The sequence below is a fragment of the Cervus canadensis genome, chromosome 5 (assembly GCF_019320065.1).
Source record: "Cervus canadensis isolate Bull #8, Minnesota chromosome 5, ASM1932006v1, whole genome shotgun sequence".
NCBI lineage: Eukaryota > Metazoa > Chordata > Mammalia > Artiodactyla > Cervidae > Cervus > Cervus canadensis.
In genome coordinates, this window is record NC_057390.1 from 76,859,569 (window position 1) to 76,882,048 (window position 22,480).

General features: G+C 43.7%; 1 protein-coding gene across 1 annotated transcript in view; it reads right to left on the reverse strand.

Moving 5' to 3' along the window:
• Positions 1-22,480, reverse strand: part of VSNL1 (visinin like 1) — a 116,744-nt gene that overhangs the window by 48,932 nt on the left and 45,332 nt on the right. Inside the window, exon 2 of the mRNA XM_043469323.1 lies at positions 17,920-18,086. Coding sequence (XP_043325258.1) covers positions 17,920-18,081 — 162 coding nt within the window. The 5' untranslated portion in view covers positions 18,082-18,086. The remainder of the gene's footprint in view (positions 1-17,919; positions 18,087-22,480) is intronic.

Sequence of the window (22,480 nt, forward strand, 5' to 3'; positions counted from 1 at the left end):
GTTTTGAAACAGTCCATGTCTGATTCTAACTGTTGCTTCTTGACCTGCACGCAGGTTTTGCAGGAGACCGGTAAGGTGGTCTGGTATTCCCATCTCTTGAAGAATTTTCCACAGTTTGTTGTGATCCACACAGTCAAAGGCTTTAGCGTAGTCAATGAAGCCAAAGTAGGTGTTTTTTGGAATTCTCTTGCTTTTTCTATGATCTAATGGATGTTGGCAATTTGATCTCTGGTTCTTTTGCCTTTTCTAAATCCAGCTTGTACATCTAGAAGTTCTCGAGTCATGTACTGCTGAAGCCTAGCTTAAAGGATTTTGAGCATGACCTTGCTAGCATGTGAAGTGAGTGCAATTATCCGGTAGTTTGAACATTCTTTGGTATTGCCTTTCTTTGGGACTGGAGGTCAAATCAGTCAATCCAAAAGGAAATCAACCCTGAAGATACATTGGAAGTATGGATGCTGAAGCTAAAGCTCCAATACTTGGGCCACCTGATGTGAAGAGCTGACTTACTAGAAAAGACTCTGATGCTGGGAAAGACTGAGGGCAAGAGAAGAGGGTGGCAGAGGGTGAGATGGTTGGATGGCATCACTGACTCAGTGGACACAGGTCTGAGCAAACTCCGGGAGATGGTGAAGGACAGGGAAGCCTGGTGTGCTGCAGTTCATGGGATCGCAAAGAGTCGGACATGACTGAGTGACTGAAGAACAACACAACAGAAAGAACCTAAAGCGTGCGGTTTCTACTGTAGTTTTTGTTATCATGACAATCTGCCCCCTCTCCACTCGCCTCCAGGGTGTGACAGTGCCCTGGAGCAGACAGTGTCTTTACAGATTGCGCGAGGATAACAGGAGCCTTCCCGGGCACCGACCTCCATCCCTAGTGTGAGCCTGCTTTGCCTCAAATGGGATCCTACTCCGCCCGTTCAGTCCTCCGAGGGGGCTGGACACGTGCCCCAAGTGCACCACCTGGGCTCCCTGTCCAGGGGAGCTCACTTCCTCCCAAAGCTCTTCTCTGGAGTCAGGGTAACACCTCCGAGGCTGTTACTGTCTGCAGCAGAGATGCACAGGGAGGGGGAGAATTTTCTGTCTGCTGGATTCCCTCCCCGACCACTGGGAGAATTCAGGCTGGCATCTGTGCCTGGAACAATCTCTTCTCTTCCCCTCTTTCCCCACAGGGGTGGGATGGCTGGTCCCGGGGAAGCCTGGCTCACAGGATGCAAGGCAAGACAGCTCTCCCCCGCAAAGAGGCAGACAAGGCTCTGGGGCAAAGGGTGACGTGAGGCTGCTGAGAGGCTGACAGAGACAGAAGGATCTCTCCCGCACTATGAGGCCAGCCTCCTCACCTCGGCACCCCTGTCACCAGTCCTCAGGGTCAAAGTGACTGGGGCATTAATTGAGCACCTTTAGCGGAAGCACTTGTAACAGAGAGAGGGAGAAGCACTTAAGGGCGGCAAAAGCGAAGATAAGAGAAGTGAAGGACCATGTTCAAGAACTCACAGATCTTAGGGGCAGAACCTGGGTTCAAACTGTGGCGTCGGCTCCAGCGTTGTTCTTTATACACAAAAGAGGCTGCCTTTTCAGCTCCTTCTTATTTAACACATATTCTGAGCTGCTCTCTGTGTCTCATCTGATAGAGGGATCCAAGCCCCAAATAATCTTAATAATATCCATTACTTTAGCTCCCATCATTGTGCCCTTTAGCAAATAATATATACACAAAACTGGACTGCATATGTCTTACACTTTTCCCTGAACCCATCCTGCACTAGGCTAGTAAAAAAAATCCAATTTGTCTTTCTTAGGATTTTTTTTTTTTTCTGGTGAGGACCATTTCTTAAGTCTTTTATTGTATATTGTCACCCAGTTTATTTAACTTATATGCAGGGTACATCATGCAAAATGCTGACCTGGATGAAGCACAAGCTGGAATCAAGATTGCCAGGAGAAATATCAGTAACCTCAGATACGCAGATGACACCACCCTTATGGCACGCCTTTGACTTTGACAAGGTACAGCTGCTAAAGGGAGGAGGCAGAGAGGCTGCCCCGGTGAATAGACAATGGGAAGGAACATTCCAAATGCCCCTGAGCATTTCAGAAGGCTCCGGCCACTCTAAGAAAGAGAAGAGGAACTGAAGAGCCTCTTGATGAAAGTGAATGGGAGAGTGAAAAAGCTGGCTTGAAACTCAACATTAAAAAAACTAAGATCATGGCATCTGGTCCCATCACTTCATGGCACATAGATGGGGAAACAGTGGAAACAGTGACAGACTTTATTTTTTTGGCTCCAAAATCACTGCAGATGGTGACTGCAGCCATGAAATGAAAAGACACTTGCTCCTTGGAAGAAAAGCTATGACAAACCTGGACAGCATATCAAAAAGCAGAGATATTACTTTGTCAACAAAGGTCTGTCTAGTCCAAGCTATGGTTTTTCCAGTAGTCAAGTATGGATGTGAGAACTGGACCATAAAGAAAGCTGAGCGCCGAAGTATTGATGTTTTTGAACTGTGGTGTTGGAGAGTCTTCTTGAGAGCCCCTTGGACTGCAAGGAAATCAATCCAGTCCATCCTAAAGGAGATCAGTCCTGAATAGTCATTGGAAGGACTGATGCTGAAGCTGAAACTCCAATACTTTGGCCACCTGATGTGAAGAACTGACTCATTGGAAAAGACCCTGATGCTGGGCAAGTTTGAAAGCAGGAGGAGAAGGGGATGACAAAAGATAAGATGGTTGGATGGCATCAATGACTCGATTGACATGAATTTGAGCAAACTTCGGGAGTTGGTGATGGACAGGGAAGCCTGGTGTGCTGCAGTCCATGGGGTTGCAAAGAGTTGGACACAACTGAGTGACTGAACTGAACTGAACTGATTGAATTTGTTACAGTATTGTTTCTGTTTTATCTTTTGGTTTTTCAGTCGTGAGGCACATGGGATCTTAGCTCCCCAACTGGAAATCAAACCCTCACCGCCTGCATTGGCAGGTGAAGTCTAAACCACTGGATAGCCAGGGAAGTCCTACTATTTCTCTTTCATTTCAAATCAGAACACACTGAGTTTGCTCCTTGTCTTCAGAGAGGAGGAATTTCATCCATAGAAGACAGGGGTGTGGGATCTGAAGGCATGGATGCTGCCTGTAACAGCCAGACCCAGAGGGTCTTTCTGGAACACCCAGAGTCACTGTCTTCACCCTGAAAGTTTTGACAAATTCACTTTCTTTCTCAGCAAGCAGAAGGCTTGGAGCAGGCAGCTCTGGCTAGGAACTGGGCCAGATTGACAGGACAGGACTAGTCTTGTGGGGTGGGGTCAGCCTTTACTGCTAAAGGGAGGAGACAGAGAGGCTGCCTGGGCGAATAGACAATGGGAAGGAACATTCCAAATGCCCCTGAGCATTCCAGAAGGCGCCGGCCATTCCAAGAGCAGGGCTTTATCCACCTACTGCTTACTGCCTGTGCTGAGGAGGCAATATGCTTTTTCTCCACTTTGTCTCTTGCTTGGGACCCAGCCCCCAGCTCCTACACTGGCCCTGTACCCTCTGCCCAGGAAGCCTTACCAGTCCCTCCGTGGTCCTTTGTTTCCCTTCTCCTCACCTGAGCTCATAAATCTCCGACTGACCCATAACCTCACTGAGCTCTTAAATTGTCCCCGCACTTGTCTGTTTGGAAGGCATCATCTTCCGCAGATGGCCCAGTGCTTCCATGGGAGTCCTACCTCCAGCTCCCCTCAGGGTTTAGTGCGCACACACAAGGGACAGCTGGTGTACGTGATGAAAAACTCCGTTAACGTTGACATAAGTCAAAGTTTGACGTAAGTCAAAGGCGTGTTGGAGGGCACGCCGCAAGCTCCTGCAGCCTCACCCACAGAGTCACTGCGGCCATTTACAAAGGAAATGAAAAATAATTCTTCCTTCCCGATCCCGTCATTATGCTGTTTTAAGAGGAAGACAACACCAGGTCACCAGTATTTCCATGGTCCTCAAACACATTCTGGCAGGAAGCCGTCTCTTTACCTCGCCCACAGCATTCAGGACGTCAGAGCTTTTTCTGGCAGTCTGAGCTCTCTGTGATTGAACCCCACTCACATCTCCAACCTCACTTTTCCCTGATATCTCTTTGGTGAGCCAACGTTTTAGCCAACACAGTGGCTTGCTGTTGTTCGCCACCCCACCCCCTGCTCCCCTGCACCCCTGCCTTATATCGCTGCTAATGTTGTCATCCTTGCAGCTGCCAATCTGACCTATATTTCAAGGTACCATGAAATCTTCAGTGAAGGGTTTGTTTTTTTTTTCCCCCACACCATGTGGCAGGTGTGATCTTAGTTCCCCAACCAGGGATTGAACCCATGTCCCCTGCATTGGAAGCACGGAGTCTTAACCACTGTATTGCCAGGCAAGTGAAAAGAATTATCCCCAACCAGGGATTGAACCCACGTCCCCTGCATTGGAAGCACGGAGTCTTAACCACTGTATCGCCAGGCAAGTGAAAAGAATTATCTAGAAATTCACTATGCTAGAACATCTACACAGGTTTTGCACAGATATCACTTTCTCTATGATCTTTGCCCTCTCTACATGGATTGTTCTACTAGGCTGCAAGCTCTTTAAAGGAGTGAGGGAGTCTGGCTCAAACTGCATCCTCTCAGGGCTCTTGGTTACAGACTTGTTATACATATAACCCAGTAGTGCTTGGCAAAGTGGGTGATTGGTAGAAACTGCTATGGGTGATTATCTACAAAAGGATTCCCCTAAGATAGTGAAGGATGCCTTTGGGCATTTCATAGATGGAGAGCCCTGTTTCATGGCTGAACCTCCCCCCTACCTTTCCTGCATTCTCTCCACAGTGATGACAGGAACACACTGATTGCAGACGCAAGGGGAGAAGCTATCTTAGAGCTCAACTGCTTATGATACCCAGCAATACAAGCGCTGTCACAGGGAGGGGACCCCAATTTCCATCACAACCTCGGAAGGACAGATGAGGGTCCAAGAACCATTTCAAGTGGAGACACAGAGGTACATAATCAATAAGCCAGACAGCTTTCTTCTAGCAGGTGCTGAACAGGCCACAGGAGGAGAGGAAATGATTTCCACAAAGATGGGTCAATGATATCAGATCTCAGCCCCTCTTACCCTTCCAAAGGGTCAGAAAAATCCAATGATGTAAAATGGCTTTACACTGAGAGATCCAGGTATGATTTTTTTTTCAGGTATGATTTTTTATATTCAAGTCCAACCCTGTAAAAGAAATGGGCTATTTCTTCCTCTTTGGCTCTGTTTCCAATTAAAAGTGTATTGTCCTTTTATAATTAACTGAGGAACCACAGATGAAATTGCCAACATCCATTGGATCATCAAAAAAGTGAGAGAGTTCCAGAAAAACATCTGCTTTATTGACTATGCCAAAGCCTTCGACTGTGTGGATCACAATAAACTGTGGAAAATTCTGAAGGAGATGGGAGTACCAGACCACCTGACCTGCCTCTTAAGAAACCTGTATGCAGGTCAGGAAGCAACAGTTAGAACTGGACATGGAACAACAGACTGGTTCCAAACAGGAAAAGGAGTATGTCAAGGCTGTATATTGTCACCCTGCTTATTTAACTTATATGCTGAATACATCATGAGAAATGCTGGGCTGGAGGAAGCACAAGCTGGAAGATTGCCGGGAGAAATATTAATAACCTCAGATATGCAGATGACACCACCCTTATGGCAGAGAGTGAAGAACTAAAGAGCGTCTTGATGAAAGTGAAAGAGGAGAGTGAAAAAGTTGGCTTAAAACTCAACATTCAGAAAACAAAGATCATGGCATCCTGTTCCATCACTTCATGGCAAATAGATGGGGAAACAGTGGAAACAGTGGCTGACTTTATTTTTGGGGGCTTCCAAATCACTGCAGATGGTGATTGCAGCCATGAAATGAAAAGAGGCTTGCTCCTTGGAAGGAAAATTATGACAAACCTGGACAGCATATCAAAAAGCAGAGACATTACTTTGCCAACAAAGGTCCGTCTAGTCAAAGCTATGGTTTTTCCAGTAGTCATGTATGGATGTGAGAACTGGACCATAAAGAAAGCCGAGTGCCAAAGAATTGATGCTTTTGAACTGTGGTGCTGGAGAAGACTCTTGAGAGTCCCTTGGACTGCAAGGAAATCCAACCAGTCCATCCTAAAGGAAATCAGTCCTGAATATTCATTGGAAGGACTGATGCTGAGGCTGAAACTTCAATACTTTTGCCATCTGATGTGAAGAACTGACTTATTTGAAAAGACCCTGATACTGGCAAGAATGAAGGCAGGAGAAGGGGATGACAGAGGATGAGATGGCTGGATGGCATCACTGACTCTATGGACATGAGTTTGGGTAAACTCTGGGAGTTGGTGATAAACAGGGAGGCATGGCGTGCTGCAGTCCATGGGGTTGCAAATGACTGAGCAACTGAACTGGATTAACTGAAGAGAGTAGCTAACAGGAGAGTAGGTTCTTCTGGCTTTAAACCCTCATACAGAGGCTGGAGTTAAGGCAAGTCCTTTTAGATGTTAATTGGAACCATTAGTAAACAGCTCCTTGGACAGCCCTCCCCCTACACCCCAGGGCATCTGTTTCCTCTTTTGTAAAATGGGGGAAGGGTGGACTCTTTCCAACCTTATCCTGAGGCTGCAGAAGTTGAGGTATTCTCTAAGAGCATTCCTTTGGATGGCATGGCTGCAATGAACATTGCTATCTCTCTAACTGACACCTATCCTATCATGGGAAAGCACAGTCTCAAGGTGTGGAAGCCATTCAACATAATTTCACACACTTTGAGACAGAAGAAGGTTATCACTTCCACTCTTCTGGGATAAATGCTCCCTCTAATGCAAGACATGCAGGAAATAGCGAACTACTCCCTGAGACAGTCTCACCATGATAAAGTATCTTTGCAGTCTTATATGGGACCTTGTTTTCCCAGAACTGTAACTTTATTGTCATCTCTTCCTTGAGATTTCAGACCCCAGCTCTTGTTTTCCACATTAATTCATGCTGAAGTGCAGCCTGGATCATGTTGGCAAACATTCCAAGTGGAAACGGATTTCTAGGTTCTCACTAAAAATTACCATGTTCTCACCAGCCCAATCTGGATAACATTTTGTGTCTTATGTAATGTCTATTCCCCAAAGGAATTAAAATGCTTCTGTATATCACTCTGTCCAACAAATTTTTAATAAGGCCTGCTCCTAATTACTTCTTATGAACAAGCAGAATCCCCAAAAACCGATTACCCAAAAATCTTTTCTTGAACCAAGAATGTTATTTTCAAAATGGATTTGAATCAGGTGTTGAGAAGCAATGTTACGTTTTATTTTGGTAAATATCTGATAGGGGAGCCAGCTCTTGATGCCACAGCCCCAAAGACTGGCTATTGGGCATCTGGAAGCCTTCCTATGCCCAGGTGCCTAAGATCAAGTCCTGATCCGTCTTACCTGGGCAAGGATAGTCACTGTTTACAAAGCGCTTTAGTTGGCTCTCACATGATATAAGCAGGCCTCAGAGTAATTCTCCCCATCTGAAAGGTGAGGAGTCTGAAGGTCAGAGTGGTTTGTTGACTTAGTTAACAACATTTAAGCATAAGACATTCCCAAGTTCACAAGACCAGCTGACGGAAGAGCCAGGTACACTTCTAGCCTTCTCATTAAATCACATCACATTTAAGTATATTCTGGCAAAATACTGACAGCAGTACAGGCTCTGGAGAATGAAGAAGGCTTCTATTTAGAGAGAAGGTGAAAAAAGCTTACAGAATTTTGTTGCAAACCATAATGTCTTGAGCTGGATGCAGATGAATCAAAGTCAAAGGAACTCAGAGGAGAAAGAGATTCTTCTGGCTTTGAGGGTAAGGAGATCAAAGGAGGCTCTTCCAGGGCGAGACTGAAGGAGGAAACAGAACGGGCTCTATCTTGAAAGCAGGACTCCATCTCGGGCCAGACTGTGGACTTTGACATACCAACTGGAAAACCAGGCCCCGGGAGGAAGAGCCCCAGGGCTCTCCGTTGCCTAAAAGAATACCCTAATTATCTGTGTAACCGAATAGAATCACACATTCTATTATGCTTATTGGGGTATGACCACAAGCCTATTGATAATTGTCCACTGTTAAGTACCTAGGCTTAAGACATAAGAATCAGGGGTTAACTTTGTATCTTTCTTTTTCCTTTGTTCAGACTAGTTTCAGGGAATTTTAGGGAGGTGGGTTTGGACACATACGCTTAGGGTATATAAGGTTTTCACAAAAAACTGGTCGGGGTCCTTGGCTAAGAGGAGACTCTGCCTTGGGCCTGCCGGTGTAATAAACTGCACTCCACTAACTGCATTGTCCTTCTGAGTGAGTTTGTTTATGGGAACATGTGGCTACAACAAGATTTCTGAGCTGGTCTTAGAAGGATGGCTGGGTGTGGCACATATGGCTCACAGCAAAGTAGACAGAGCAACGCCAGGTGCTTGCTCCTGAACGTGACCCAGAGGACACAGGAAGCACAGCGAGGAGGGGAGAATGCTGCTTGCAAGGTGGCCCACGTGTCTGACTGCTGGCCCCCCTGCAGCCCTGGTCAGGTCTCCTGACTTTCCAACTCCTATGGCTTCAAGTGAGGAAACACTATGTCCAAAGTCTGGCTCCTCGGTCATGGAGAATCAAGTGAGCTACCAGGCAGATTGAAGCACTTTAGAGTGATCACAAAGGAAGGGAAGAAAGGGAGGAAGGGAGAAGAGGGGAAGACACCAGAGAGGAGGCCTCTGGTGGAGCCCCGGTGGGTATGAGCTTTGTCTTCAACAGGTGGTTTTCCAGATTATCTCAGCAAATTTCTGCCGAGAGGCTTTGGTGAGTGAGTTTGTTGTGTGTTGTTTCATTGTACTTTTGTTTCAACCTAATTTGCTCAATCAGATGGGCCTCCTGCTAGCATTATGCAAAGGAGCTCTCAAACACAATAGTTCTTTTTTTAAAAAATTTTTTTATTTTAGCTTTTGTGATTCTGGTCACTGGGATTTTGGAGTTTCCAGACAGACTGACAGCTCCTCATGTCCAAATCTCAGCTTCAATATCTCCTTCCCACCAGCCCTCCCTGGGCCTTCATGTCCTTCCTTGTCTTTCATGGTCTTGATAACAATAGCCCCTGTACCATATGTGTATGTGTTTGTGTGTATATAAAAAACACATACTTATATATATATATCATACACACACACACATATATGTATGTATATATTCACCTACCCATTTATAGCAGTTTCCTGGGTGGTACTAATGGCAAAGAATCTGCCTGCCAATGAAGGAGACTCAAGAGATGAGGGAGGGTTTGACCCCTGGGTTAGGAGGATTCCTTGGAGGAGGAAATGGCAACCACTCTAGTATTCTTGCTTGGGAAATCCCATGGACAGAAGAGCCTGGCAGGCTACAGTCCATGGAGTTGCAAAGAGTCAGACATGATTGAGCAACTGAAAACACACACACACACATCTCATACACTCGACCTATAGATTTCTTGATTGGACCAGATCATAACAACTTGAGGTCAAGGATCTGTGATGTGTTCTGTAGACCCAGAGCCTCCACAGCATCTGGCACATAGGTGCTTAGGAGAATGAATGGCAAGCAGATACATTTCACCCCATGGGGCCTTCCCATTTTCATGGGGCTCTGGACAAAATATAGCTTAAATAGTGGGCCCTGAATGAATCAGGAAAGCATCCCCAACAAACTGAAAACAATTTCACAGAGTGCAGTCTAGAAACTTTTGTTCTTTTATTGCCTGCAAAGTTTATTTGAAAGTCTAGTATAGAAGGGAGATCTTCCCCATTTGTCTCATATCCATTGAGACCCCATAACTCTGCTGTTATGGAAATTAGAATGTTCAACCTGTCAATGATACAAGTATCTTTGGTGATCGTTAACATTTTCAGACCCTGATGGAAAAGACCCTAATGCTGGGAAAGACTCAAGGCAGGAGGAGAAGGGGATGATGAAGGATGAGATGGTTGGACGGCATCACTGACTCAATGGACGTGAGTTTGAGCAAGCTCCAGAAGTTGGTGATGGACAGGGAAGCCTAGCATGCTGCAGTCCACGGGGTTGCAAAGAGTTGGGCATGACTGAGCGACTGAACGATGACGACAACATTTTGAGAGCTCGCAAAGAACCCTTTACAAGTCTGAGGAAGGGACTTCTCTGGTAGTCCAGTGATTAAGAATCCACCCACCAATGTAGGGGATGTGGGTTCAATCCCTGCTCTGAGAGGGTTCCACATGTCACAGAGCAACCAAGCCTATGTGCCACCACAACTACTGAGCCTGCAAACCTAGAGTCCAGGAACCACGACGACAGAAGCCATTGAAATGAAAAGCCCACGGACTGCAACTAGGGAGTAGCCCCTGCTGGCTGTAACTAAAGCCCGCAAACTAATGAAATAAAACAAATCTGAGGAAGTTATCCCGAGAGTGTAGACACAAACTTTTACATTACAGTGTGTATAGAACTTCAGGAGTCTATCCCAGGATACTCTCAGGTTAGGCTCTAGGCCAGTGTCTCTCAAAATATGGGTTTCCCTGTTAGGACTATCTTTGAGGTCATATTTCCTTCTAATAGTAGGTTTTTAAACATAAGAGCACAGTTTGAGAGTAAACTGCTAAAACCATAAAGTGAATTAGGTGTAATGTGTAATGTTAGTCAATTAGTTGTGTCTGACTCTTTGCGACTCCATAGACTCTGGCCCACCAGGCTTCTCTGTCCATGGAATTCTCTAGGCAAGAGTACTGGAGTGGGTTGCCATGCCCTTCTCCAGATCTTCCCAACCCAGGGATCAGACCCAGGTCTCCTGCATTGCAGGCAGATTCTTTACCATTTGAGCTACCCAGGGAGCCCTTTAGCAAATTAGGTGATAATGCATTATTATCTGGAAAATCTCTCGTTCTATTAAAATGTCTTTATCATCAAATGTTTAGATGCTCCTGATTCTATGATAGCATTTTTAAAAAAATTTTGTTTTAATCCTTTTCTCTGGGTAGTTATATCATCAGAATTTTGGGGTCAAGATTTGTATTTCTTAAGTTTTAGGCCCTGAAAATTGCTCATTGAATGGAATTCCAATTATATTTTATTGTAAAATAAACATAGTTTTGTGACGTGAAAAGCATTATACCAAAAAAAAAAAAAAAATTCCAGCTCTACCAGGTCCTGAGAGTACCAAAGGCAAGACCCAAGACAGAGAACATGTTACAGAAAGCATAAAGGAAATGGGCCTTGAATGACTAAATGAATAGATAAACCCACTCTTGAAGGATAAGCTGCAAGGGTATTTTCTAATAACCAAGTTACAGGAGCTCTTCAGGAAATGACCACTTGGCTGGACACATGGAATCACTAGGCAAGAACTCTTCTGTTATATGTAAATAAGTTTTACTAAAATTCAAACTGTTGGATTAGAGATGGTTCAAAGGCACTCTAGGGCCCTCCCACCTGCCTCAGTGCCTAACACTTCACTTTCTTGAGGAGAAAATTTGGTGCAATGGTTTTTGCTTGGTGGAAAAGCAGTGGCTCAGGAGAATTGGACTAGACCTCAGGTGGTACTAGTGGTAAAGAATCCGCATGCTAATGCAGGACATGCAAGAGATTCAGGTTCAATCCCCAGATCAGGAAGATCAACTGGGGAAGGAATAGCACTTCATTCCAGTATTCTTGCCTGGAAAATTCCATGGACAGAGGAGCCTGGCCCGCTACAGTCCATGAGATCACAAAGAGTTGGACATGACCGAGCGACTGAGCACAGAACAGAACCAGAGGAACAACCTTTGGCTATTTAGTTACCTCTGAGAATGCATCTCTTTTTCCATCTGCAAAATGATATGCAGTAGAGACTGAGCAGGTAGGAGCCGGTGGAGGTGTGGGGGACAGGACACCGAGTGGTTGGCAGGACTGAATATAGAAGATCTGGAACACCACACCTTATTTTGCCTGGTAGCAGGGAGCTGGGAGAGGCCACTGTGCTGGAGAAAACACAGAACTCAGCGGCTAAGAATCTCAGGGCCAGGGATGTGGCCTCGTGGTGGGTCTTGCTACTCTGGAAACATGGTAGACAACACTATTTGATTCAGGCTCATTTTCCTATCGAACCTCCACAGAGCCTCACTGCCTCCTCTATAGACTGTTCTATGCTGCCACTGCCTTTGGCACTGGACATAAAACCTATTTTCCACCTTGGTTCCCTGAGAATAAATGAGTGGATCATCTATCATGACGGCAGAAACATCTTGTTATAGGTTGCAAGTCATTTTCACTTCCTTTCTTTCCTTTGGGACTTCACCACTGAGGTAACAGGACAGGGCTTATTATTTTCATCATGTAGATAAGGAAACAGATTCAGAGAGGCAGAGATCTGGCAAATGTAGCACAGCTAGGATTGAATCTCAGGTCTGTCAGATTCTAAATCCCATGACTTTTTAAAACTCATTCTCTCTCTTTTTTTTTTTAATTGGAGTATAGTTGCTTTATAATGTTGTGTTAGTTTCTGCTGAATAATGAAATGCATCAGTTATATGTCTGCATGTATCTCTTCCCTCTTGGGCCTCCCTCTCAGCCCATGCCCTATCCCATCTATCTATGTCGTCACAGAGCACTGAGCTGAGCTCCTTGTGCTATATAGCAGGTTTCCACTATCTGTTTTACACGTGGCAGTGCACATATGTCAAATACTGTGTATTAACGCATGTGAGAGCCAAAGAATTGATGCTTTTGAATTGCGCTGGAGAAGACTCTTGAGAGTCCCCTGAACTGCAAGGAGGTCAAACCAGTCAATCCTAAAGGAAATCAATCATGAATATTCATTGCTGATATGACTGGTGCTGAAGCTGAAGTTCCAATACTTTGGCCACTGACGGGAAGAGCCGACTCATTGGAAAAGACCCTGATGCTGGGAAAGATTGAGGGCAGGAGGAGAAGGGGATGACAGAGGATGAGATGGTTAGACAGCATCACCAATTTAACGGACATGAATTTTGAGCAAACTCTGGGAGATGTTGGAGGATAGAGGAGCCTGGCGTGCTATATAGTCATGGGGTCGCAAAGAGATGACTTAGTGACTGAACAAGTGGAATCAAGAAAAATGGCACAGATAAAGCTATTTGCACTGCATTAATTAACTTCTTACTTTAATATGCCATCATGAAATTACATCTCCCTTCCGCTCAGGCCCCAACAACATGCATCAGTGTCATTCTGCCTTGGCTTGTGGTTAACTGCGTCTCTACAATTAGCTTCTGAGTTCCTGCAGAGTAGGCAGGACTATCCTTTAGCCACTTCTTTATGCCTCCACCACAAGGCTTCCTGAAAAGGAGATACACAGCCAGCGTTTATTATTTACAGGTCACTCACCAAACACTGATGCTTGCTCTGTGGCAGGCCCTGTGCTAGCCACCAGGTCTTATGTTAATAGAAGTGAGCTGACTGTCCCCTATAATAGTGGTCCCCAACTTTTTTGGCACCAGTGACAGTTTTTGTGGAAGACAATTCTTCTACGGACTGGGGAGGAGGTGGGGTGGGGATTATTTCAGGACAATTTAAGTGCATTACATTTATTGCACTCTATTTCTATTATCAATACTTTCTATTACTGTTATATCAGCTCCACCGCAGATCATCAGGCATTAAATCCTAGAGATTGGGGTCTCCTGCTCTACAGAACTGATGAATGAATCCTGCAAAACTGTGCCCCATAGGGTTAACAGAAATCCTTGACTTCTACAGAACAGCAGATAAGGGAACAGATTGTTAAACAACAACACAACAACAACCTTGCTTGTAACCTGCCTTTACTGATTAAGCTTGCTTTAGTGTTTGTTTTTTTCTTTAATTGCATACCCTCCAAGTTTCACATATCGAGGTAATATATCACAACAGTACTTAACCACTCTTATAGATAACTCCTCTGATGTATGGGCCCAACAATGGGCACTTAAGCTGTTTTCCAGAAACCTGGCATCAGCTCCTGTCTAGTCAGGCTGAGGAAAGCAGGTAGGGACCATTGACCCTAAAACTGGGCCTGCACAGTTGTCTGATGAGTGACTTTTTGATGTCAGAAGGCCAAACTCTCCACCCTCAGATCTTGCTAAAGCACCTCCATTTTTGAACATGCATCCCATGAAGAAGCATGTAACCCAGACCCCTGCACAAATGCTGATAACTCACCTTTTCTCTACCGCCCATCACCTTGCCCCAGGCCTCAGACAACCTTGCTTCTTTATATATAAATATCTCACACCCTTTGCCTTCAAGGAAGTGGATCTGAGATTCCTTCTCCTGTCTCCTTGCTTGGCTGTTTTGTGAATCAGCTCCTTGGTTGGCTGTCTTGAGTCAGCTCTTTCCCTGCCACAAACCTCAGCATCTCAGCGTTTGGCTTGCCGTGTGTCAGGCAAACGAGCCTCGTTCAGTTAACATGAGCCACAAACCAGGAAGGACCATGCCCAGCCAGGTGTTTTTCACATCCCATTCCAGCAGCTTGTATGGTGGAGGGACTTGGAGGGAAGGTGATGAGAGGCTGCCAAGAGAATCCAAAATGATAGGCAGGGCCATGTGCAGCTGGGCGAGTCAGGGTACCCATCTTTAATGTCTGTCCTGACAGCCACTCTTCTTGTGACACTGGGAAAATGATCTACTTTTTCTGAACTTCAGTTTTGGACAGTCCTAAAGAGAGACTGGATGGAATTTCTTTATATTTTGCATACAAAGTCTTTTGAAGTTCAGGGTTAGTGGTTCCTGGCCTTGCAGGGAGCGGATGGGGGGGCCTCTCTGATTACCCTGCTCCTCCCCATGTTCTCATCACAGCTGACTCTACAACAGTGAGGTGACTCTCCTGAAGCCTAAAAGGGGTCAGGTCAGTAACAGTAAATGTGCCAGGCTGACCTCACAGATAGGGGCAGAGGCCACCGGCAGCTTTGCTCACTCAGCTGGATTCCAGGATCCAGCTGGAGACAGAAGCAACTATTGAAAAATGCCTATTGACCAAGATAAAGACTGCCTTGGTGAACATTTGTACTTTTAAGCAGCATTAAGGGAAGAGTTTTCTTCCCAGCCCTTCTCCTGGGCCCTCATTACATAAACCACATCTCCCTTCTAACCTATCAGACCTGTCTTTCTTTCTTTTCTTCTTTTTCCCTGTAGAAAGAAGTGGCATATTTCCTCTGTGATTCTTTTTTGTATTTTGCCCTTGGACAACGCTCAAAGGAGAGGAAGACTTTGCCTTCTTTCTGACTATTTGATAACCAGAGCAGCGGCTGAGTTTAAATACGGTTGTTAAGAATCTGCCAAGAATCTAAACTCCATCTACCAGGATAAAACTTCACCTTCTTGGAAAAAAGTCTACTCTGGGGTGGACTGGGGGAGGTAGAAACGGGGGCTGATGTTGGTCCATATACATCAGTGGTACTATAAAACACTGAGGGATGTTTAATGTTTAACACGCTCCTCCCTTATCTTGAGGTGGATTTTATTTTCAGTGTGGAGTCCCTCCAGCATGTAAATAAAATACTTCATTTCCTGCATTTGAACTATTTCTTCAAAGGCAAAATTGCTCTCCCTGTAAACAAATAGTGAGAAACGAGGTACACAGAGCTCTCTTAAACACAGAGTGACAAACTGCATGACCTTTCCTGGTAGGAAAGTGGCTTTGACAAATCTCATTTATTTGTACTTTCCTTGGGGCTGAGGGAAGACAATGTGGAGGCACAGGCTCACTACTGTAATAAAACGATAGAAGATGTGACTTTGAAAGCTACGGAGAGTGGGATAAAAATTTAGGAAAATGACCATCCCCTTTCTGTGCAAAAGCAATTTATGTCTACTTATGTCAATGATAAATGCATTTCTCAGTGTTTCCATATAGAAGATCTCTACACACTAAAACCAATGGCTCAGGTCGTCTTAGAAATGTCACAGTGATCTTATAACATGCACACCTGCCACTTTTTGTCCTTTCTACACACATGCAAAGAGAGAATTTTATAGATACCTCGCACTCTCAGGGGGTCAGCACTGGATTCATGATACTCATGGATTCTTGACATTCACTAGTGGTCTGTGCTTATTGCATTAATAAAATTAATAATTTAATAAGCACCTGCAAACCCAGCCCCCAAAGCTGTGGCTAAGACTCTGACACCATCTGTATCTAACCACGTGGCTAAACTTCCATCTCACCCCTTGCCTCTTATGCATGGGAGGCAACCGTCAGTTTTAATCCTGTCTTCATCACTCTCTCGCTTTCTTTCCTGCGTGATTCTATTGCTTTTATTTGTAGTTCCATGAAACATATTTTTATCTTATCTGTGTTTAATTTAAAGTATTTTGAGACTGACTTTCAGCACTTAATGTTTCAGTGTTGCTGAAGTTCAACTGTTTGGGTGACTGTGTGAGAATACCACAGTTTATTTTCCACTCTCCTTTTGATGGGCATTTGGGTTGTTTCCTGGTTTTGCTATTGTGAACGGTGGAGCTATGAGCATTCTTATGTAGATCTTTTTTATATGCACAGGATGGTATTGCTGGAGCAAAGGCTATGTGAGATGTTCAACTTCAGGAGAGAATGACAATGTTTAATATTTTATATAATCATCCCAACACACATACATGCATGTGGATGGTTCATATTGCTCAAATTGGTATTCGCTGCATTTAAATGATAAGAGCACTATTATATATTGGTATTTTAGTGAGAAAAAATTAAAAGAAAAACAATGCGTTTCTTCCACAAGCCTCAAATTATCCAAGTATAAATAAAATGGAATGTCTTAGATGATGCCAAATCTAGAACCAATACAACTAATAAACTCAGAAAAACCGAAACATCACCACTGCAGTACAAATACCTTTCTTGGAATGGTTTTGTCTACTGTCCATGGCTTCTGTGGTGGCTCAGTGGTAAAGAATTGCCTGCCAATGCAGAAGACAAGGGTTGGATCCCTGGGTTGGGAAGACCCCCTAGAGAAGGAAATGGCAACCCACTCCAGTATTCTTGCCTGGGAAATCCCAAGGACAGAGGAGCCTGGCAGGCTCCAGTCCATGGGGTTGTAAAAGAGTTGGACCTGATTTAGTCACTAAACAACAAGAGGGGAATTTTAACTTCTAAACAGAAAATGCTGGGAAGAATTCATATTTTAGAACTTGATAAAATGATAGAAGACCATCCATGCTGACCTTAATATACATCAGAACTCCCTACTTCCTTTTAAATTCAAAGCTTTGGGCATCTATATATTTTTCTTATCTGTAAATAAAGGAACCTTTGTTGCAAAAGCCCTCCCATGCACTTCCTCTTTAACTGAGGTGTGCTGTGCTGGGCTTAGTTGCTTAGTCATGTCTGACTCTTTGCGACCCCATGGACTTAGCCCGTCAGGCTCCTCTGTCCATGGGGATCCTCCAGGCAAGCATACTGGAGTGGGTTGCCATGCCCTCCTCCAGGGGATCTGCTGAACCCAGAAATCAAACCGGGGTCTCCTGCATTGCAAGCGGATTCTTTACCAGCTAAGCTACCAGGCAAGCTGGAGAAACACGTAGATACCTTTAACAAGCCAAACAATGCAATTAGCTGCTTGTCCATAATCATCAGCAAACACTATTATCTGAGATTTTTATTCTTCTTTACCAGATGCTGTTAAAGTCTGAACTCTGGTGTTTTGATTGAACAATTACTCTTCTTGTTCAGAAATTGCTTGACTTATCTCTGGAACAAAACACATTCCTTTACATTTAAAAAAAAGTGACCATTTTTCTTTTGGGGTGGAAAACCACCAGAGTTGAAACAAATAGGCTACTTGGAGTTTTAATTCCACGTGAAGCTATAGTTGATGAAGAGAAAGTTTTCTGGCCTGAACAATTTTTTAAGAAGGTTCAAAAACAACTTACCTTCACATAGAGCTGCTGAAATTCCTCGAGATTCAGCCTCCCGCTTGGACAGTCCTTGAGAAATCCTTTGTACCACTGCTTGAGTTCATGCTCATTAAACTCTGTGCTCTTCACCAGGTCCTCCATCACTTCGGGGGCCAGTTTGCTATTCTGTTTCCCCATTCTGCCTGAAGAAAAGCAAATTAATGCAATTAGTGCTGTGGCTGTGATCATTTCAAGCTTGATTAGGAGCCAAGCTAGAGTTCTGAGCAGTCCCTTGGTTGGATGTCCCTCCAGTGTGTCTGATCAGTCTACCCAAGTCTGTTTCCTTCTATTTGATATTCTAGAAAAGAGATGCATGAAAAATACTTCTCAAAAGGCTATTGACTTCATCTTCCTTCATCATGTGTCATCTTTTACACACATTGACTCCCACAAGGAAATCCAATCATCTCCTTTTATGCTATTCAGGTAAAGTATATGGAAACTGTTTATAATCTAATTTTATGAATTATGATTCCTTAGCACTTACTGCCCAGATACCTAATTCTGCATTTAGTTTGCAGGGTTACTAAGTGGGGCTATTGACAAGAGCAATAAAGCTTTGTAGGCAAATTATCAAAAAGTGGCTTTGAAAACATGATCAGCAATGGTGGTTGTTCTAATTCTAAAGTTTCTACTGTTTTTTCTTTTTCAGATGGAAACAGCTCATTTTTACTAGTCACATTAGCTCTCTATTTCTCTTCTCATTTTCAGAGTCTTCCTACAACATTGCCTTCAGTGTTGACAACCTCTGGGTGGCTTTTTTTTTTTTAAGATTGGTTAGTGAATTTCAGTTGATATAGTTTCATTCTTTTATTATTACTGTTAGTAAGTAAAAATAATAGTGCATAAAATAAAATATAAAATATATCAATCACATGCCAGGTTGTGTGACCAATATCACTCTCAGGTGTAGGTAGGCAGAGCCTAGATTTAGAGTTATCCCTGATTTGGCCATTTATCTTGTGTGCTGCTTAGAGAAATATTAATTATCTGCTTTATCTTCAATTTCTTTCCCAATAAAGCACACATTTAAAAAAACAAAAAAACTCTTTCAGATTTACTGTGATGACTAATTAAGAAATAAGTAGGTAAACAAAGACCAAAAATTATTCCAAAATTAGTGAAGGAAAATTAAAGATGATTTGAACTTTTCCCCTTTAATGTTGTTGTTTTGTAACAAAAAAGAATGAAAACAAAACAAATCAACCAGAGTGATTTAAAAATCAGGTTAGACTTGAAAATACGAGGGGTCACCAGAACAAGAAATGTATCACAAGATCTTTAAAGTCCTTCCTGTTAGAGGAGATAGAGGTTTAGAAGAATTTACCCAAGCAGACCTAGCCCTTTTATGTGCTGGAGACAAATTCTCTACCAGGCCTTCAGCAGGTCTACACTTGCAATAGCCCAAGAGGTGTAATCTTACCACATACCTTGTTGTTATTATTATTTTACCTTCTTCTAAAACAGATTCCACACCCATTGTCAGTAGCCTGCCCTAACACTGCACAATTCTTTCATTGTAATGAAACCAGACCACTTCTGCTGCTTTCAGGAGAAGATTTCCTCTTGGGAAGAATATGACACAGTAAAAAAATGCTGTTAAGATGGCCCTGAGGATCAGCAACAATGACCTCCGAAATTTCTCTACTTAGTTTTGCTCTTAATTTCAAGTTCCAAGTCTCTTATTAGCAACTGTCTCTTAATTATAAGTTTCTGTGGGATTCCACAGCTGGATATGGAAATCAAGTGGGTACTCAGGTGTCAGATTTAATTAATCTGGGTAAGAAAACTGTAATTCATGGTTTTCTTGATAATCAAAAGATGTATTACCCAACCTTTCAGTATTTCTCTTTGCTCTTTTCAGTAGAGAAGTACAAATGGTCATTTTTGAACTAGGATCTCACCTAATAATAATAGCTATTGAGCCCTGACAGTGGCTTGGGGGTGGACAGTATGAACACTTCATAAACTTGACCTCTAGCCCCATGACAACTGAGCAAGTGATTAGAGTGGCTTTCTTGTACAAGTCATACAGCCAGAGCTAGAATTTGAACCTGGAACTGTAAGGAAGACATCAGTGCACAACTACTGAGAGATAGGTGGTTGGAAGATATTTCAGAAGAAGGAACAGGAGCAGAAGCAGGAAGGTTTGAATCAGTGTCCTTTGGCACTGAAAGAAGGGATGAGAGGGCAATCACTTTGCCAGGCTCTTGTTTGGAAAAGCCTGTTTGTTAGATTTGCCAAAACCACAATCTCAGAAGTGAGTTTATGTGAATGATGGGAAAATGGATTAACCGTTATTAAAAACCTCCTCTCCCAAGGGCCTTTAGAAGGTCATCAGTGTCAGCTTCTCTCTGGAGCAAGGAAACTTGGATTCTCCAAGGATCACTGTGATGCCTTAAGCTGTTCAGTTGACCCAGGAGAGGATGGCCTCTTACACACAAGGGGAACACCATTAGCACCATGAATCACAGTTTTGGAGACTCAAATACATAACCTCATGCAACTTGGTTATGGGTCATGGTCAGTATCATCACTCAGGTGTGCCAGGAAATAAGTGAATCATATGGGAAATCAAGTTCTGGCCTGGATCTGAGCAGCCTGCCACTGCCCTTCTCAGGTTTTGCCTGGATTAGTAATCCTCACTGGGTTCTCTGACTGTAGCCTGCCTTCTGCATGGCTGCTTGACAACATTTCTGAAATGCAAACCTCAACATCTGATCTTCTTCCTAAAACCCTCAGCAGCCCTCCATTGTCTATAGGATTTAGCCCCAGCTTGCTAGCATGGCACAATCCTGCCTATTCATAAACTCATTTTCTACCATCCTGTCTTTTCATTTCACATGCCAGCAATAATCAACTGTTACAGGTCCCAGGACTTGCATGCTTCTACACATTCATGCTTGGCATGTGCTGTTTCTTTTCCTGGAATATCATCCTCCTTTGTCTGCTCAGCATACTTCTTTAAGTACTCAGTTTCACATACCACCTTGTCTGTGAAGTCTTTGTGGACTTTCCAAGGCTTTCCAAAGGACTTTCCTTTGTCCTAGGCATCTCCCTTCCCTTATAAAAGCTTCCAAGATCATTATTTCTCTACTGGATTGTTAGTTGCTTGAAAGGACTGCTTTTTTATTTAATCTTTGCAGCCTGGTACCTCATACTAGGGACGACAGAGGATGAGATGGCTGGATGGCATCTCCGACTTGATGGGCATGAGTTTGAGTAAACTCCGGGAGTTGGTGATGGCCAGGGAGGCCTGGTGTGCTGCGATTCATGGGGCACAAAGAGTCGGACATGACTGAGCGACTGAATTGAACTGAACTGAACTGAACCTCACACTAGATGCTCAACAAATATTTTTTGAGGGAGTGAATGAAGGATACATGGGCCACTATGAAGGAGCTGGTCACCGGTCTTCATTAAGTTATGGGATTTGGTATGTTTCTTTCTGGGAAAATCAGCCTCATAATAATCTATACATGAGGAAAGTTAGTGCAACCATAAGTATAAACATAGGGTGCAGATGGCAGACGGGAGGAATATTTCATTTAACTGTATAGAAAACAGCCTGCCCTTCTAAGAGATTGTTTCCTTGTCTGTCTTCATCATTACATTCTACATTGCTTGAAGCAGGGCCTGTGCCTTTGTCTTAGCATCCTCAGTATTCAGTACAAAGATGGTGCTTAGTTATATGGTTTTTCCAGTAGTCATGTTTGGATGTGAGAGTTGGACCATGAACAAGGCTAAGCACCAAGGAATTGATGCTTTCAAATTGTGGTGCTGGAGAAGAATCTTGAGAGTCCTTTGGACTGCAAGGAGATCCAACCAGGCAATCATAGAGGAAATCAATCCTGAATATTCATTGGAAGGACTGATGCTGAAGCTGAAGCTCTGATGCTTTGGTCACCTGATACAAAGAGCTGACTCACTGGAAAAGATCCTGATGCTGGGAAAGATTGAAGGCAAAAGGAGAACGGGGTGGCAAAGGATGAGATGGTTCGATAGCATCACCAACTCAATGGGCATTAGTTTGAGCAAACTCCAGGAGATAGTGAGGACAGGGAAGCCTGGTGAGCTGCGGTTGAGCTGGACATGACTTAGCCACTGAACAGCGACAACCATGCTGGAGTTGCAACGATGTGGGCCAAGTAGTCTCTTTCATTATGAGATTGGGATGAAAGGAAGGGTAAAAAGGATAGTAAAGCTTAACATGTTCCCTGAAGCTTCCATGACATAATGGGGAGTATTTATCCTCGCTCTGTTTCTAGTTAAATCTGTGATGTTGGCCAAGATCCTTTCCTCCTCTGTTATTCAGTTTCTTCAACTGAAAAATGAGTGAGTTGGACAAGATAATCTTTAAGGTCCTTTTAACCCCACTGTTCACTGATTGCAACATAAGTTTTTTAAGTATGAAAATACACAGAATTCCATCTGGCTTGTCTCTAAAGAGTCAAGGCATGTTGGCTCTGTGGATTCTTTACCTGAAAGCCAGTCGGTATTTGAGAGTCTGTTACCTAAGAAGCGAGGGAACAGAAAC